General features: G+C 39.3%; 1 protein-coding gene across 4 annotated transcripts in view; it reads left to right on the forward strand.

The window, feature by feature from the left end:
- The window catches only part of Asb3 (ankyrin repeat and SOCS box containing 3), a 128,428-nt gene extending 117,120 nt beyond the window's left edge, over window positions 1-11,308 (forward strand). For 2 of the 4 annotated variants that reach the window (XM_085692334.2, XM_085692335.2), the window contains one exon: window positions 8,448-11,308. In XM_085692334.2, the coding sequence (XP_085548460.1) occupies window positions 8,448-8,677 (230 nt within the window). In that variant the 3' untranslated portion in view covers window positions 8,678-11,308. The remainder of the gene's footprint in view (window positions 1-8,447) is intronic. The other 2 variants (XM_085692336.2, XM_085692333.2) reach the window with 2 other exon arrangements.
- Window positions 11,309-19,515: the final 8,207 nt, after the last annotated feature.

Genomic DNA, 19,515 nt, shown 5'->3' on the forward strand with positions numbered 1-19,515 from the left:
ATCTTGGCAGGGTACCGTGAAGATTGGGAGGGGTCTTGGAACCCTAAAGACAGTGACTTGGGATGGGCAGTTTATTGGGCCAAAAGCTCATCAGTTTGGGAGAGAGCATTGTAAGAGGGAGAGTGGCTTCCCACATCCACGTGGTTATGGTATCCACGCTCAGCACCAGATGATAGATATTTTTGAATCCCGGTAGAGGGTTTCTCTGCCGATGCAATAAATCAGATCAGGCCAAATTAAAATCCAGGTTTAATGAGCAAAGCACCCCTGGGTGATCTCAGGGGTAAGAAGAAATCATACTGCTGCTCCCAAATGAAAACCTTAAATACCCTATAGGCATGGTCTTTGAGAAGCTCCTAGGGGGACCGGGGAGCAGCTGCCAGTGATGGGCTTTCTAAGAAGGGTGGGGGAGCCGGGTGGTGGTGGTGCACACACCTTTAATCCCAGCATTCGGAAGGCAGAGGTAGGCGGATCTTTGTGAGTTCGAGGCCGGCCTGGTCTACAAGAGCTAGCTCCAGGACAGGCTCCGAAGCTACAGAGAAACCCTGTCTCGAAAAAAAAAATAAAAAGAAAAGAAAAGAAAAGAAAGAAAGAAAAAAAAAAGCAGAAGGAGGGTGGGGTTTGGAATGGGGAGTGAGACTGGAGCAGAGATTTCCAACACCATCATACCTGTTAGAATGATGTCATCATAACAGCAAATGATGGGAAATGTGGACAAATGTAGATCTTATGTACTGCTGGTGAGAATGTCAGTTGTTCTTGCCAATATGTGTACCAATATGGAGGGTCTTCAAAAAACTGGGACTATATTCACTACATACATGTCCCAAGTATGCTGTTTGTATGACCTGCAGGGCTTCAAGTCATCTTACCATAGAGAAACTTGTATGTCAGTTGCAGCATTATTTGCAATAATTAGGTTATAGGAACAGCCCTTATGTTCAACAACAAAGGACTAGATATAAGAAAATGTGGTACATGCACACAGTGGAATTTTATTCAGCCATAACAAGAATAAAGATGTCATTTGCTGAAAAACTTGATTCACCTGGAGGTAATACTATTAAACAAATTTAAGTGTGCCCCCATAAAGTTTAATATTGTATGTTTTTTCTCCATTTGTGGGTCCTAGATTTTCTACAGATGTATAAAATGTTTGTCTATACATGAATGTAGAAGCAAAGCTACATAGGCGAACCCTGAGGACTAACTAGAGTAGTAAAGGCCAGAGCAGAGCGCTTGTAAGGCAATATCCTTAAATGCATTATATACTATATGGAAAATTTCTTGTGTAACATCACACTGTGTACAATAGCATATACAATGAAGAAATTTGAGACAAGCTTTCTCTGTTATCTAGCCTGGCAGCCCTGGAACTTGTTCTATAGACTAGACTGGTGTTGAACTCACAGAGAGCCTTCTAACTCTGCCTCCCAAGTGTTGGAATTAAAAGCATGTACCACCATGCCTGGCCTTACAATGAAAAAAAATTTAAATTAATTTATTTAAAGTATGTCCTTTTTAGCTTACTTTCAGTCTTATATATTTATCTAATTGTACAAATTATTTTAGTTCAACAATATACTATTACAGTATAGATAAAATAATGTGAACTCTCTGAGATACTACATTGACATAATTTTTACTGATTCGTTGTATAATCAAAACATTTACGGTCTCTATACTCACTGGTGCCTAAGATCTTTGAGGTACTTTGAAGGTTACAAAATGTAGTGATGCTTTCTACCTTGAAGCTTAGTAAAAGCCTTTCGGTGTACTGTAGGGAGGTGAAGTGCTACACTTATCAATGGGAATGAATCATCACACAGTCAGCAGTGACTTCGCACTTTACTACTGGATGACAGCTCCATTTATTTCACTCATTGCCACTTTTATACCAGTCATTCTTCAAAGTTTGTTTCTTGCCTATATCAGTTACCTTACTGTATCTTTCACAAAAATATCTAGGTAACAGATTAAAGCTGGGAATTATTTATTTTGGCTCACAGGTCCAGAGGTTTCAGTCTTCATGGTGGAGAAACTATTGCAAAGCATAACAACTCATATTGTGACTGTCAGGTAACAGGCAATTTCACTGACTGTTTTAAGGTTTCTTGAAGGGACAGCAGTCTTAGCAGATTATGCCACTATGTCCCTGTCTTAAGAGCACATCTGATCATGCTTACGCACATTTGCATGTGGAAGCTCAACATCTTGTGTTTAAAATAAAGAGGACTAATCTACGTTTGTTAGGAGAGTCTTAAATGACTTTCCTACCTGACGCCACATTGCAGCAACATAGCTGTAGTTAGCTAGATCCAAATGATGGTGTCTTAGTTAGGGTTTCTACTGCTGTGAAGAAACACCATAACCACAGCAAGTCTTATAAAACAGAACATTTGATTGGACAGGCTTTCAGTTCAGAGGTTTGGTCCATTATCATCATGACAAGATATGAAGGTGTACAGGCAAACATGAAGCTGGAGAAAGAGCTGAGAGCCCTACATCTTGATCCACAGGCAACAAGAAGTAAACTGAATTAGGCTTACCTTGAGCATAGGAGACCTCAGAGCCTGCCCTCACAATGATACACGTCCTCCAACACCTAATAGTGCCACCCCATGAGTTTATTGGGGCCAGTAACATTCAGACTATCACAGATAACTTCCACATCCACACACCCACACACATATATACTTTTTTATTTACTTGTCTGATATTCCATGTTATTCAGTTATATGCATAATATACAACATGCTGTCTGAGTAGAAAAGTTACACTTAAATATGGAAAATAAAATCATGTATTTGAGATGCCATAATATTTTGTTTGAACTTACTCCTTGCAGTATTTTTGAGTGTAAAATATATTAGTGAGGTAATTAACGCCAGTCAGATACTAACTTTAGGTATTTTCTTTTCATTAAATTTTCAGCAGTGTTAGGGAACTAGTGAATTTAACACCATTGTTATTGATCATGATTTATGTGCAAAGTGATAAATGTTTGTAGATGAGCAAAAGCTTTTAAACTTTAATTCAAAACCCTTATGACTCTTATCAAGATGTTACATTTTATACTTAAGAATGCCAATTCTAATAGTACCACAAAGTCACATATATTTCATGCACTTCGACTATATTTTCCATAACTGTACATACATACACTACTTGAAAACATAACTAAGATGACTACAAATTTGATTGTTACAGATGACTATCTACTAACCAGTATTTCTTAATTATCCTAAAGAGTTTGTAGTAGTAGCTTTTAAGAACTAGAATTTACATTTTTAAATGAGCTGCATAGGTTCATGATTAGAAACACATATCCAATATGTTAAAACAAAGCCTCAAATTTGTATTAATATACAAAAATCCATACCAATGTAAAATATTTGAGACTAGTAGTTGGTTTTCAGTTTAAAAGTAGATTCAATACTCTACCATTTTATTCTATAATTCTTATATCCCCCCCTTTTCATTCCCCATCCCCCTTTTTCAACATTAGGTAGGAGAGAAAGGATAGACAAATGATAAAAAATAAATCCCTTAATCTAACCTTTGTTTTATTTCTTCCCCATCCATGACCAATAAAAACTTACAACCAGCTCCCATAAATGACAGCAAACATCCAAAACCCACCGAATGACCAAAAACTATCCACACCACTTCTTGGTAATGTGGTTGTCATTTTCTTCAAATTACTTCCTTTTGTCTGAGGGCAGCAGCATCTTTAGAGGCCCCAGAGAAAATTGTGATAATGACCAAGTCCTGGGAGAGCTAGCTGTATCCTTTGTTGTCTAGTCTCTGTGGGAAAGTGTGGGGCTTAACAGAAGTCCTGCCTAGAGGAGTCTGTGAGGCTGGACCATCTTAACTACCTGCTCCGACGTTGTCCTAACAGTTCGTACGCCAAAACTGATCTCTGGGTAGTGTTTGTTAGCTTGATGACATTACCACAGTCCAGGTAGATTTGTCATTGCAGGACCCTTCATCTTTTTGGAGACCTCAAAGGTTCTTGTTACGAATGGTCATGGTTTACTGCAGAAAACTTAAAACATTTTAAATGCTATATACAAGAGATCTCTGAAATGTTAGACAACCAGAATCTATCAAGGACATCTGGGGCACACAAGCTTAGTTCCTAATTACCTACTTCAGACTCAAACCCTAAAACACATACAAGAAGTTGGATAAAGTTTATTTTGAGAATTAATTAGTAGTCTACATGACTACTAATATCCTGACAAAGTTTATGTATACATAAAAATCTTATAGATTTTGAGATAGTATTTATATCTTAGGAAAAGTTTCAAAGAGTCAAAATAAAACCAAAGGGTTAATGACAATAAAATAGTCCCTTAATTTTGATTTTCTTCTGTCCCATACTAGGCAGCTCTTCAAACATGAAACAGAGATTTTCAATTTTCCTTTAACAAGCATGCTTGGGTTTAGAGAAGGACAAAGCCATGCTCCAACTGCAAAATCAGCTTTGATTTTTAATTGAATTGGGATTAAGAAGAGACTATGTTTGGGAAGATTGATGAAATTCTACCCTGATGGAGGTGGTCTATACCATTAGACCAATTTCCTCTTTTTCTTGGGATATTTTCTCTTCATGATTCCTCCTCTTCAGATATTTCATTTGTCCAGAAATCTATAGATTCCTTAGTTAGATGCTTTTGTCCTGGAAGGACAGAAACAAAACTAACTGTTGGGACAGGGTACATGTCCTTATACTTTCCTTGGCTAGTTGCCAAGTATGTAGATTGATTGTAATTGGCTCCCATAATCTCATAGGGATTGTCAGTATTAAGAGGTGTGACTTTGTTGGAGTGGGTATGACCTATTGGAGAAACTGAGTCACTGTGGAGGTTTGCTGTGCTTTGACGATTTCAATGCTCTGGGTACCACCCAGTATCTCAGTTGATTTCCTTTTACCTGCAATATCTAGTACTCTTAGCTCCAGCACTGCATCTTCCTCTACGCTGCTGTGTTCTCTGCCATGGTGATAATAGGTTGAACTTCAGAAAGTGTAAGCCATCGCCTTAATTAAATGTTTTCTTTATAAGAGTTGCCATGGTCATGGTGTCTCTTTACAGCAATGAAATCCCAAAGTGATAGAAAAGTCTTTTTTTTTTTTCTGATTCTTCAACCTTGTCCCGAGCACTCAAAGCTGCTAAGGGCCAAGGTGTGATCATCCAATTCAAACTGTCTGCAACAAATCGCAGCTAGTTGTCTGCATCAAATCCAACTGTTGCAACTTGGCATATTGGTGCTCACCTAGAAGCTGGTCTTGGGAATTATTAATGCCTCTAGCCCTATTTCATTGTTCTATGACTCTGGCTTCCTCTTGCCACCATGTTATCCATTGTAACTGAGGACCAGCTTTCAATATTTCTGTGACCAATTCTTCCCAGTCTTGTGGGATATTTCTGTTCTGAGTTGCTCATGAATTTAATGTCTGCTTTACATAGGTTGAATGCTTACCATATGAAACAACTGCTTCAAATCTCCTCAAATAGAATATGTCTATAGGATTCCATTAACTTTCTGATAACCTTAGGGTGTCTGTTGTCTCCTGGTTGTTGTTTAGTAACTGGATAAACTAAGACAGGTTTTCTAATAATCATGGGACACCCCACTTCAGTTTCATGATGCAGTGGCACGGTGGGTTCTTGTCTAAATTCCTGTCTGTGTCTTGAGTATTTTTCTTGTTTTCATTAGTAGATCTGTATAAGGCTTGTTTCTTTATTGTTTTTGTTGTTGTTGCTTTGTTTTGAGACTCTCTGAGTAACAGTTCTAACAGTCCTGGAACTCACTTTGTAGACCAGTCAGGCCTTGAACTCACTGAAATCCACTTTCTTATGCCTCCTAAGTGCTGGAACTAAAGGTATGTGCCACCACCACCTGGCCTAAGGCTGACAGCTTATCAGTCAATTTTTTTAATCTTTATATACAAGTCTTTCTAAAACTTATATCTTATCTGTCAACTTTTTATATTTGGCACAATTATCAGACCACACATTTTATATTTGGCAAAAGAAACCACTGTGGCTATTAAGGATGAGATATGAATTACCAGACTGATGATAATTATAATTGGCATTATGTCAATCCCAGCTAAGTCTTTTATCCCCTCAGTTACTATTATCATTTTCAAGCCATCCATGGTAGCACTATACAGGGTTCTAGCACTCTGCATTGTGATATTTCCCATCCTTAACATGGGAATGATATATATATATATATATAAAACTCAACTCTCTCCCTCATGACATCCCAGATGTCTCACCAAATCTGCTGACCTCTCAGTTTGGTGGTGGGCTCAAGCACCTCCTGCAATTTCCAAGTATAAGTCCACTTTCCAGAGTTCCTACGAGTAGTGGCCGACTAATGTGAATTCTCAATTTATGTGGTCGTGCCACACATTGGAGTTCCAAAATGTTGTTTTCCCACTGGCGTAGAGGCTACACCTGAATCTACTACTGCCTCAGCCAGTAACTGTGCCAGTCACTGGCCCACTTCTCAGGCAGCCATGTCCTGCTAGATCTGTCTCTCACCACTGCCACCAAATAGAGTTATTTAAAGATTTATTTTTTTATTATGTATATAGTGTTCTATCTATCTCTTTGTTTACATGCCAGAAGAGGGCATCAGATGTCATTATAGATGTGTGTGAGTACTGGGAACTGAACTCAGAACTTCTGGAAGAGCAGTCAGTGCTCTTAACCTCTGAGCCATCTCTCCAGCCTCCAGATGTACTATTTAACTAAATCTTTATTGTTCTATTTACCACACAGGAGTTGGAGGCTGGGTTGAAAACCTGCTAGCTCAGAGAAGTTGAACAGATACTAGATGACCTTCCTTCTTCACCAGCATCTCAGAAAGAGAAAGTCTCTTTTCTGTTGCTCCAAAAAGGACTGCCGCATTTAAAGTTCCTCCCTCCTACTTCCTGTGCATCTCTCCTTTTTCTGCTTCCCTTCTGTCTCTCTGTCTATTTTCTGTCAACTAATTGCTGACTCTGTCTCCTGACCCAAAGTTGATTTTATTAAGTTCACTCAAATGCAAACTTGGGATTCACAGTGTGATCATGTATCCTACAACTTTAACACACACTTAGAGTCTTTGGGATCAGATGGATCTAAATTTTAACCGTGGCTCTGCCAGTTAAACAACTTTGTGATCTTTGAAATTTTGCTGAATCTTCTTTTTAAGACTCTGTTTTCCTGTCTTATGATAGCATGTTAATTATAGCAGGGGCTAGGGCAGATCAGTGGTAAAAAATGTGCTTAGGAAACCCAGATAGATAGATAGATAGATAGATAGATAGATAGATAGATAGATAGATAGATAGATAGATAGATAGATAGATAGATAGATAGATAGATGATAGATAGATGATAGATCGATCGATTGATCGATAGGTAGGTAGGTAGGTAGGTAGGTAGGTAGGTAGGTAGGTAGATCTCGTGTATGTATATGCATGTTTAGACCAGAGAAAGTGATACAAAGCTAGAGTATCTCTGAAATGCATGGGCATGTGGCATAGAGGACACTCAATGAATGTTCTCTTTCCGTGCCAATTTTAAAAGTTCATTCTTAAAAATATTATTTTACTAAGTGTGGATGTTTTTAATGCACGTATATACACCACATGCTTGCCTTATTCCCATGGAAGACAGAAGAGGGTGTTGGATCCCCTGAAACTGGAATTTGAAATAGGTATGCGCCTCTGTGTTGGTGCCACAAATTGAGCCTGGGTCTTTTGGAAGAGCAGCTAGCACTCTTAACCTGTGACCCGTCCTGCCAGCCCTTGAAACTTCATTTTATGTCACAGATGCAAAGAGATAATGTTCACTCTGCACATCCATTTACTTGATATGTTAGGTTACAAGACTCTTGGTAATGAAACAGACTAAGAGGGAAGTAGCAATTTTCTGTTGTGAGTTTGCTTAAGTGCCAGCTTGTATCATCAGTTCTTTAGAATTTAAACATTTACCTTTTATGGATTGGATACTGACTTTGAGTGACCAACTGAAGCAAGAGCAACCAGGTGAGGAAAATAATTGAAAATTTAATATGATTATCCTTATCCACCAATCTTCTTTGAAAACAAGACTAAGCAACAAACTATTTCTCTTTTGTTATATGGAGATGGGTTTGTTGCTTACGTTAGTGTATTACTAGTGTGTGTGTGTGTGTGTGTGTGTGTGTGCATTCGTGATTGTGTGCATATGTGGAAACTAGAGAAGGCTATTAGCCTCTCACTCTCTACCTTACTCTTTTGATACAGTGTTTCTCACTGAACTGGAGGTAGATTGTTACCGAGCAAACCATATTGGCACTCCCATCTCTGGCTTTTATATGTGTTCTGAAGTCCAAGCTTAGGTCCTTAATCTTTTGTTCATTTCACTGTCAGTTAATATTTTGTTCATTTGTTTCTCCAGCCTGTGTTCCATGCCTGACCCATCTCTGCCGTTTGGAAATTCGGGCCAGTCTAAAAGCAGAGCACCTTCGTTCTAACAGTTTCATCCATCAGTTGCCTCTTCCTCGAAGTCTGCGGAGCTATTTGCTCTATGAAGAGGTTTTGAGGATGAATGAAATTCCAGAACCTGCAGCTATTCATGATGTAGAAAGCAGCGAGGCTTCTGACACCTCAATTGTCAGTGCTGTTTAGTCACAAAAGATGGGACTGTTTACAGCTGGACTGCCCAGCCCCTCCTCCCCAATACTGAGAACTTTACTCATCCTGCCTTATTCAGTTGTCTCCAGTGTACTTTGTTTTGTAGTGTTTGCTGACCTGATCATTTTCTGCTTTGTTCTGCTACTGAGCTGTGATGCTGCTATGGTGCTGGATGTGACCTCTTCCCAGTTAAGGTTCGTGTTCACCTGTGCTTGATACCAGGGATGGAAGCCATAAACTTCCCAGGAAGAAGATATAATAACTGTGCTTTCGAATCACTTAACACTGTTATTTTATTTATGCACTAACATCCTCTATGTTTATAAAAGGAAATTTTCCTGTGTTGTCATAATCTGTTCTTGTTTTTTAATTCAGATATTCTTGTATTTTAACATGTAAACTCAGGGGAAAGTTTTTGAAGAACATAGATTTCAGTCATATTGTTTTCTTAGATCCTTTCTTCATACTTTTTGGCAAAATATACCCCATTTTCAGTCTGCAAAGGCAAGAACACACCTAAACTCAAAGGCATACTCACTATAAAAATTACATCATTTTTAGAAATATTGTACTACATTCAGAATATTAATAAAAAATCCTGAAAGGAACATTCATAACAGCACCATCTGTAGAGACAGGAGCACATTTCAGTTGTCTAATGCTAAATAGAACAATCAGACTTCATTCAGCTCTAGAATAAGAGGGCAGGTTTGTTTCTATGAATCAGTAATAGCCAATAATATTCTATTCATACATACAATACTTTCCCTCTTAATACCTGGATGTATTTTTGGACCATTGATAAAATAAAGACCTCAGAGTCCTACCTTGTGAGTTTTTACAATAGCTTTATCTAGACCTTGAGTCAAGAAAAATCAAACATCATCAAGACATTTGTCTGAGAGACTGGAAGTTGGCCTTGAGAGGTGGATATTAGGGTGTTACTGTCATAATAGGCAGCACAGGCTGATTTCTACAGGAGGCAGAACTTCATCTCTTGCCAGCAACCTGTGCTTGGTTAGATCATCTGGACCCATCTCCAATAGACTCTTAAAACAAGCATGATGAAGGTGGACTTCATTAGAATGAGTTGAGAAGACTAACTCATTTCTCATATTCAAAGTCTTGTTTGATGTACATGTATAGTTAGATATTGAAAATCAGGCATAAGTTCTGATCATTCAATTTAACAAAGGTTTTCCAAAATTGTATGCACTATGATGTGTGTGTGTGTGTGTGTGTGTGTGTGTGTGTGTGTGTGTGTGTGACCTTTGTTTTTCAAACTCTGTTTCAGGTTTTATTTTTGGTCATGGCTAAGTATACACATAATGTTTTTACAGAGTACCTTTTAATGTATTCTGTTTGTGTTCAAATGTATTACAAAAATCCAGTTTTCCATAAGCTAGCATTGAGGTTTTATTTTTGAAGCCTAAAATTCAGTACAGATGGCCCCTCCCTGGCTGGTGATTTTTTTGACTTTACAGGAATGAAAAAGTGACAAGCATCCCATAGAAACTGCACTTTAAACATCATCTTTTCCTAGGCTAGCAATACACAGTACGCTAGTCTCTTGGAGTCTGATGATACTGAGAAGTGACAGTGAGCTGTCATGTGGTCACAAGGATGTCTATAGAGGCATGAATGTTCACAGATACGCACTGGAGAAACTAGGAATGCTAGACATGCAGAGTTATCTTTTTAATGGAAGGGGGAATGCACAGCTGTTTTCCCACCCAGAAGGCTGGGGTGGATATTGTTAATAACCTGGTGACCTTTGCTATCTGTAGGGTGAGGCCTCACCCAAATCCCTCAGAATGTTTATTCCAGGCTCCCCATCCCTAGACCTTTATCCACTTTGTTTCTCAATAGAACCCATCCTTAGGGGAGGTGTCACGTGTAGTTTATAGCCTGGTGCCCTCTACACTATCTTGGTCAGAGACCACACCAGATTATTTGAAGATTCAAAGCCGAGCCCCCCAACACGTACCACTTTAAAGTCCATATCTCCTCATCCTTCCCAAACAGTTCCACCAAGTGGAGAGTAAGTATTCAGACATAAGTTAATGGGGGTCGTGCTCATTCTGATTACCTCAGTGGGATGGGCAGGTGATTCAAGGATTAAGAGCACTTCCTGTTCTTTCAGAAGACCAGGGTTTAGTTCCCAATACCCATACAGAGTGGCTCACAACTGCTGCTGCAGGCATTCATTGTTGTCGAAGCCCAGACTGCTCTGAAGCCCAGACTATGTAGCCTGTCTTGGCCTCAGATTTACCATGATCTTCCTGCCTTAACCTCACCACTGTTGGGATTATAGATACGAGTCACCACATGTAGCTAAGTCTTTGGTTTTGAAATTGGTTAGTGATTATTCTGGTTTGTGTCTCGAGTGGCCCCAAAAGGTCTATGTATTAAATGTTTGCTCTCTAGTTTGTGGTGCGCCTGGAAAGTTTTAGGAGATGGATAGACCATTTGAGGAAATATTGGAACTCCTGTCTTCTGTTTCCTGATATGCATTTCAAGTGGGCATCTTTGCTCTACTTCTTTATATCATAGGCCCAAAGTTATAAACAGACCAACCATGGAATGAAAACCTCCCAAACTAAAATAAAACTTTTCTCCCTTTAAGTTGGCCATCTTAGGTGTTTTTTTCAGTTGGGGGAAACTGACTGATATGGTCATATTGCTTAACCTTATTGTATGCGATGCTTCTTTTAGTCCTTTTTATATTAAAATACTATTTTGGTGATTTGTAAGCACTCAGTGAAGAATGTAATCTTAAAGCATGCAAAAAGTGAGTTGTGTTTACAGCTTCTGATCAGAATATACATCTGCTTACAAGAGCATTAACCCTGCCGCACATGCACAGTGGTGCTTTAGTACTTAAGAGTCCAGTGAATTGCAGGTGTGGGATACCTCTATACATGTTATCGACTAGTCAGTGAGTCTCCACAGGCCAGCGTAAGGTAGTCCATTGTTCTTGGTTGCCCACCATTGCTAGATAGATGCTCTTGCTAAAGACACCACACATTTTGATTGCAGGACATACAAAAAAATCAATTTTAAAGTTACTGGGGAAACTTCCTCCATGCCAACTAGCTTTCATGGTGTCAAAGGGTGATACTGAGACCACTGGTGGAATAAAGTCATTAGTGAACTTGCCCACTGTGGACCCTTTATGTTATCATGCTGACCTGCCACGGAAGATACACACCATGCCTACTGATGCAATAGTGCAATGGTTGTCATCAGGGTAACCAATTATGTTCTTCTTGAATGTGAGCCTGGTTCATAGGAAGGAATTCATGCCTAGAACTGTAAACATAATCAAAAATCCATATATGGGTATGTTCAAAGCTTTAATGTGTGTAGAGGGATCTACCACTGTTATTTTGCAAAATGTGTTGTCAGACTGCTTTCTAAGTATTTATGGTCACCCCTGTAGATTAATTCTGCCTTCCAACCATGAGCAGAGAAGCTTCCTTTTCCAGTAGAAAACAGTGAATGCAGAAACTCATACCTACTTATCCAAGCCCATGTACATTTATCTAAAACTGTGACCCATTTAGAGGTATTTTCCATGGGAATTTATCTTTATTGTGTGTCTGTAATCCTTTTTCTGACCATGACCACTTCTTAAAATGCTAAGTGGCATGGCTAGGACCAAGACTGCTTTGCCTTTTGGGTATACCCAGTCCAACATGGTGGAGGTCCATTCACTGCCTCTGAGACTGTCAGGTAAGCCATCCTCACCACCTCGACTCTGGTAAGCAGTTGTCATATTCTGCCATCAAGTAACTTGCAGCACGCTGCCCACAAATCCCATTCAAGTGCTTGGCCTCCTGAAAGAGCCAGAGTTCATGGTGGCAGCACAAACCAGGAACCAGCCATTTCAAATCCATGTAGTTTCTTGCTGCTAATGCTATAACAGGAAGATCTCTCTTAAAGGAGCCACAGCACTTCGGCTAGCCACCAGTAAACAGAGTCCATTTGGAAAAAAAAAACAAAACCAAAACCAAAAAAAACCTGTGGCTTCTAAGAAGCCATGCTTAACTCAGTTCTTTTGTGTCTAGATTTCCTTTCTAAGCTCGCTCAAGTTTTATGTGAATGTAGCTGGCCCAGGTTGGCATGCCAAGATAGTTATAATTATAAAAGATAGATTAGACATAAAACTTTAGACTCACAAAGATAGGATAGATGATAGAATAGTTTCCTTAATTTACCAAATGTAAATGGACTAATTATCATAACGATAATTCTTGATAACTGTTTTGTTGTATGAAATCTTGCTATGTTAAAATTAAAACCTTCCTTTTTATTAAGACAGAAAAGGGGAGACAGATTTCCTCTCTGTATGCTGTGAATACCATTGGTCAGTAAAGAAGCTGCTTTGGGCCTATTGCAGTGCAGAACAGAACAAGGGGGGACGTCCAGGCAGAAAGATATAGAGAGTGGGTAGGCAGAGTCAATGAGATGCCATGTAGCCATCAGAGTAGACAGATGCTGGATTCAGGACTAAACCTTACCAGCAGACCACAACCATGTGGCAATACACAGATCAAAGAAATGGTTAGTTTAAGATGTAAGAGCAAGCTAGAAATATGCATATGCTAACAGTCCAAGCAGTGTTTTACTTAATACAGTTTCTGGGTGAGATTATTTCTGGGTGGTCAGGAATGGACGAGTGGCCTCTGACAACAGAGGGAGAAGAGAGAGAGAGAGAGACCCTAGACAGAAGAAGGAAGATGGATCTGTTCTCCTCCCATCTTGGTCCATTATTAATGTTTACTACTCTATTGGAATATTATCTGAAGTTTTTATGGTTTTAATATATGCAGAAGTTTAACAAATTGAGGAAAGTTAAATAATTTAAAAAAACCAATTTCACAATTTTGTCCTGGTCCATTCTTTTCATCAAATCATTGGCATGAAACCTGCAGCCAAGCTAAAGCCATGTGTTTACAGACTTCTGAATCAGTAAGAGTAAGAAAAAACGAAGTGCCTGCCAATTCTTTTTCTACAATTGCCTGAAGAAAGCAAAAAAGGGGGGGGGCTGGAGAGATGGCTCAGTGGTTAAGAACATTGCCTGCTCTTCCAAAGGTCCTGAGTTCAATTCCTGGCAACCACACGGTGGCTCACAACCATCTGTAATGGGGTCTGGTGCCCTCTTCTGGCCTGCAGACATACACACAGACAGAATATTGTATACTTAATAAAGAAATATTTTTAAAAAATCCTCAAGCCTCCATTTTGTAAAAGAAGCTGGAAGTACAGGTAAGATCTCTGTTTAGGGTAGCCCTACAAGTGTGTGTCTATGTGCATGTATGATGACTTTTTTAAAGGAGGTATACCTTTTGAAATGGTCTTACTGTAATTGATGTTGGCCTGGAGCTGTGTAGCCCTGATTGGCCTGGAACCCATTGCAATCCACCTTCTTAAGTCCCCTGCATGTTGAGATTACAGGTGTGAGTCATGACACCTGGGTTTATAGAAGAATTTAAAATTGTTGCAGCTAGCAAAGACTTTGTGGCATGCTTTCTTTGAGTTTTAGCTGCTTTTTAATGCATAGCATTAATTGATGAAGCAGAACAAATGGGAATTGCCATTGGTGCACCTAGACCTTGAAGATACCTGTTTTTGTCTCTTCTATCATCAAATGGTTTGCATAACTTCTTCACTGTTTTCCTGTGTCAATGATAAAAACCTATCTGAATTCATTATAATGCACTAATTTACAGTCTTTGTCTAACATAATGAAATAGGTGAAGAAAGTCCGTCTGGTGATGGGTTTGAACTGATCAATTGACAAGGGCATTATACTTCTGATGTTATTGTTGAGCTGTTAGGTCAAATAATAGGAGCCAAGTGATCAGTTCCCAATGTGAATATTTTCTTAAATAAATGGATTAGTTAGCAGTGGGGGGTTGAGATTTTGAGAAACAGAACTCAGGTTCTCTAGAAAAGCAGAAAGTGCTTCTAAGATAAGCTGTCTCTCCAGGCCTACATTTAGTCTCCCAAGGGTAAACTGGAAAAAACAAAAACAAAACAGCAAAAAATTAGCAGTGCAAAACTATCCACTGAAGCACCATTGATAATTAGAAAGCCTAGAAATGGCTGAGCTTTGTCATCAGGAGAGAGAATGTTAAAGAAATGAGGGCTAGCTCTGTGAATTACCATTAAAGACAAAATCAGAATGGAGAAAATTGTGTGCAATATTCCACTTACCAAAGAAAGGGTTTGAAAATATATGCATGAGCTAGCCCTCATTTCTTTAACATTCTCTCTCTAGAGAACCTGAGTTCTGTTTCTAACTCATGCCAGGCAGCTCTCAACTACTTGTAAGTCCAGTTCTAGGAGCTTTGACACCTTCTGGTCTCCATGGGCACCTATACTCATTATCGATCATTATAGGATCTGGGGATCAAATTGAGGCACATTCCAATGGCAGCCCGGATGTAAGGTCTGAAGGAAAAGCTGTTATATTTTGTCTCTTGCTAGGGAGTGCTATTGTTACTGCTGCCACCATCATTTGCTGACATCAGAACCGAGATTCTATGACCTTCCTGTGCAGTCTGAATATCAGTGGTTTTCCAGGAATCTTCCATGCCGCTGATCTAGGTTAGAACTGCCGAAGCCTGTCTCCTGGACTGAGCAGCTACTGGCTTCTCAGTTTCCCCACGGTAGACAGCCATTGACAGGTTACCCAGAAAATATCATGTAAGCCAACCTAATCCATTTGTAACATATATTCTTCATATTGGTTTTGCTCCTAGATGTCCAACTAATGTTGGACAGAACCAGCATGATGGCATATTGTCCTTGTAAAGAGACATGAACTCACTCTTGGTCATGTGAAGAGACAAAAAGAAAGAGGTTATCTGGGATTATTCACAAATTGAGATCCTACAAGATCAAGCCTGACAACCTCAATTTGATCCCCAGAGGCATGACTCTTAGTGGATTTGGGATCCACTGAAGTTGACAATGTGACTTACCATTGTGCTCCTCCAAAGGCCTCATCTCCAAATACCATTTTGCAAGTGGTTAACCTAAAAGTTGAAACAAATTAAACGTGAGAACAAAGAGTTTGCTCAAGTTGAAATTATATGGTTACTTGGCAAGCACAGCCCCAAGCATAGCAAGCATGTTGCCCTGCCAAGCGTAAAGAGATGATAAACCAAATTTTGCTGGATGAGGCATAAATTGTAAACATGGTACATGGTATATGGAGCCATTCTACACAGCATGTATGACTGAAGACCAGAATAGCTGGGAATACCTACCACTCCCTAGGTTTAGATAAGGAAACTACCATGGAATGTTTGTCCAAGTCAGTGCATCATTTCGTGTTTTGAAACAGTCCTGAATGTAAGCAAGTGTGAGTGTTACAGCTCTGGCTCTGCAAAGATATCCTGACTATTGGGATGCCAGGCTATATCTAGAGCAGCAATAGCGCTGCTCTGGAGGCTGAAGCCACAATAGGACAGCTCAGCCCCAGAAAGATAGGTGTCCTGACTTGTTGGGAAGTCAGGCTGCCTGAAGTTGGGGTGCAGTGTTGGATGGTCTCTCCACAGGATATAGAAACCCTGCTCCTCTCCTAAAAGCTCCTATATCTGAGCTTTTCTCTGCTACCCTAAGGGAGTGTTCTAGCAGAGCTATCTACTTCTTTGGTCCAAGATGTTACTTCTGCTACATTCTGCTAAAGGGGAAGCCCCTGCAGAAATGTAGCAGTCTACTCCAGCTCCTGAGAAGAGTTGTTACATTTTCTACTCAGTCTTGCTCAACCCTTCTAAGGGAAAATCTCTGTAACGCTTTTTTTTCTCAGTCCCCTAAGGAATGCCCCAGCAAGGTTCTTCTGTTCTTTGCCGACAAAAATCTTCACCCAAGACTCTTTTTAAAAAAGAGATTTCTTTGGGGGCAGGAGGAGTCCAGGAGAGTGGTTACCTCTGCCAGAATCATGAAGGACAGTCCCCAGCTGAGCAGGCAGAGGGCCTCATATAGGGCTTCTTAGGGGTGGAGTTTTCCTGGGGAGAAGTTTTTTCTGCTCAGGGATTTCTTAGTTTCCCTGCTCAGGGCTTGGTTAGTTTAGTTAATTGGGGGCAGAGATGACTCTGATTTCAGGGTCAAATTGTGTTTCTTTCACTGAAGCATTTTAAGCTTTAGTTCTAATTTTAGGTTCAGGGTGTATTTTTTACTGGCTCTGATTCTAGAGACAAAGTGTGTTTCTTTGGCACTGGTTTCAAAGTCAGGCTGTGTTTCTTTGGTTCTGGGTTCAGGGCTAAAGTGTTCTTTCACTGGATCAGGTTTCAGATCCTGTTATTTCACTGGCTCTGTGTTCAGAGTCAGGATGCTCAGGGGTTTTTTAGTTTCTGCTCAGGAATTGGTTGGTTTTCCATGTTTCAGTTGTTCAGGAGCAAAGATAACTCTGATTTAAGGGCCAAACTCTGTTTTTTATACTGAACCTTTTTAGCATTTTGGCTGTAATTTTGGTCCAGGGTGTATTAGTTTTACTGACTCTGATTCTAGGGTCAACCTGGTTGACATACATTTTTAAGCCTTAATTGACCTTGAATAAGGAGAGACATTTTCTAAGCCATTGGTTCTCAACTTTTTAAATGCTTTGACCTTTAAATATAGTTTTCAAGGTTGTGGTGACCCCCTACAACAAAATTTTTCCCACTGTTATTGTACAACTGCATTTTGTCATTGTTATAAATCTTATGCAAGTATCTGACATGCAGGTGACCATAGACTACCCTGTAAAAGTTTTTGTAACCCCAAAGGGTCGAGACTCAGTGGGCTGGGAAACTGTTCTGAGCCCTTTACCAGACTGCTTCTGTCATTGTCTTGTTGAATTACAAGGAAGGAACATCCCAGTTTCTGGTTAGTATTTGGTGCTTATGGTTATGATTCCAATCTTCAGCCTTTTAAGTCTAAATATTAATAATATAAAAGACTTCGAAGCACAAATGTCCCATAGCCTTTTAAATTTACATATTTTAAAAACTTGTTCTTAAAAAATTAAAATCTCTTAAATGTCTTCTTACAATATCAAATAAAGTACCTCTTTGTCGCCACCTTCGATGGCATATACATAACCTGTCTTTAGATCTCAGCTGTTCCATTTCACTGTACCTGGTGTTTCTGGAGGCTTTCACCAGGCACTGGCATTTCTTACTGTTAAGGCTCATTCTTGTAACCGGACTCTCTATGGAACTCTAGTCATGCCTCAGCTGTTTCCTATGATCCCTTCATGTCTTTATAACCATTATCACCTGGGTGACTTCTAAATTAACAAAGTTTAGCTGGCAGTGCAAGTTCCTTTTTAAGTATAAAAGCACTGAGGTGCAGCTTTAATATTTTAAAATCAAATGTGAATGAAAAACACCCAGAATCTGGGAGGTGACCCAGTGAAAGAAACACTTTAGCCCTGAACCCGAACCTAAGAAATACCCTGACTCTGAAACCAGTCTCTCATTATTCAAGGTCAATTCAGGCTTAAAAATGTATGTCTAATCTTCTCTGTTTGCTAAACTTAAGCTATTTGGATAAACTGAGTCCTAGAAATGCTTTATGTTTCACTAAAAAGAGGTTCAATTCAAAATCATTATTTTAAAGCTAAACCTGAAAAATGTAATATAAAGTCTGAGTCTTATAAAAGCTGCTAACTTAATGTAAAATGTTAAGAAATATGAGTTAATAGCTATCCTTATAAATGATCAAGTTTGTTAAATGTAGCCATGCTAAATACTACTGATATAATTAATTATAATAATAAACATTACTTAGTCCCCTGTATATGTTTTCAATAATTAAGCTTAAAACAAGTAACTAAAAACAAAGTTGTCTATTCAGATATTCCTGGGTAGTCCTCAAATAATTCAGAAATCTGAAGATATGGCATTTAAATGGTAATTAAAAAGCTTATTATATCAGATAGAGACTCCCAGATTCTAGCAGTGACTCAAGGTCTCCAAAGTAGATTATGGGCACCACGCTGTCTCCATCTGCATAATGACAACACTGACCACTGGGTCAGATGTTCCAATGCAACATGTGCTGCCAGGACCCAACCCAGACTGTGGACAACAACACGACCCTGGAGAATAGATCACACCCCTTTTGACTAGACAAAATAAGGTTGGTCTTATCCATGTTCCTCCAAAGAAAAGACTCACCTTATGCGCCTGGCAAATACTACTGTTCTGATATTTCTGCCTCCAATGCTATGGAGACCTGGGTATGGACTGTTCCCTGTAATTTTTAATAGATTTGGAAGATGCTTATTCTACATTGTTGAAGAAGAGAGGGCCTGCTGTTTGTCCTGGCCACCCGGCTAGCTTACACCTAAAATAACCACATAGAGATTGTATTAATTAAATCACTGCCTGGCCCATTATCTCTAGCCTCTTATTGGCTAACTCTCACATCTTGATTTAACCCATTTATATTAATCTGTGTATTGCCACGTGACAGTGGTTTACCGGGAAAGATTCAGCATGTCTGATTCTGGCTGCTCCCATGGTGGTTCTCTCTGACTCTGCTTTCTTTCTCCCAGAATTCTGTTCTGTCTTCTCTGCCTACCTAAGTTCTGCCCTATCAACTAGGCCAAGGCAGTTTCTTTATTCATTATCCAATGAAAGCAACACACAAACAGAAGGGACTCCTATACCATTACATTAAGGTATAATTTATCCTTGATAGTACAGATGGTTGGCCTAGTTCTAACTTTGTCAGCTTAGCAGCAGGCAACCAGGTTCTTTCCCAAGGCAACAGTCAGCTTGTTAGCTCATTTTATATATAAAAATCAAGCCTTGTGTGGATCTTAAAAATGG

The sequence above is a fragment of the Myodes glareolus genome, chromosome 8, assembly GCF_982192425.1.
Source record: "Myodes glareolus chromosome 8, mMyoGla1.1, whole genome shotgun sequence".
Lineage (NCBI taxonomy): Eukaryota > Metazoa > Chordata > Mammalia > Rodentia > Cricetidae > Myodes > Myodes glareolus.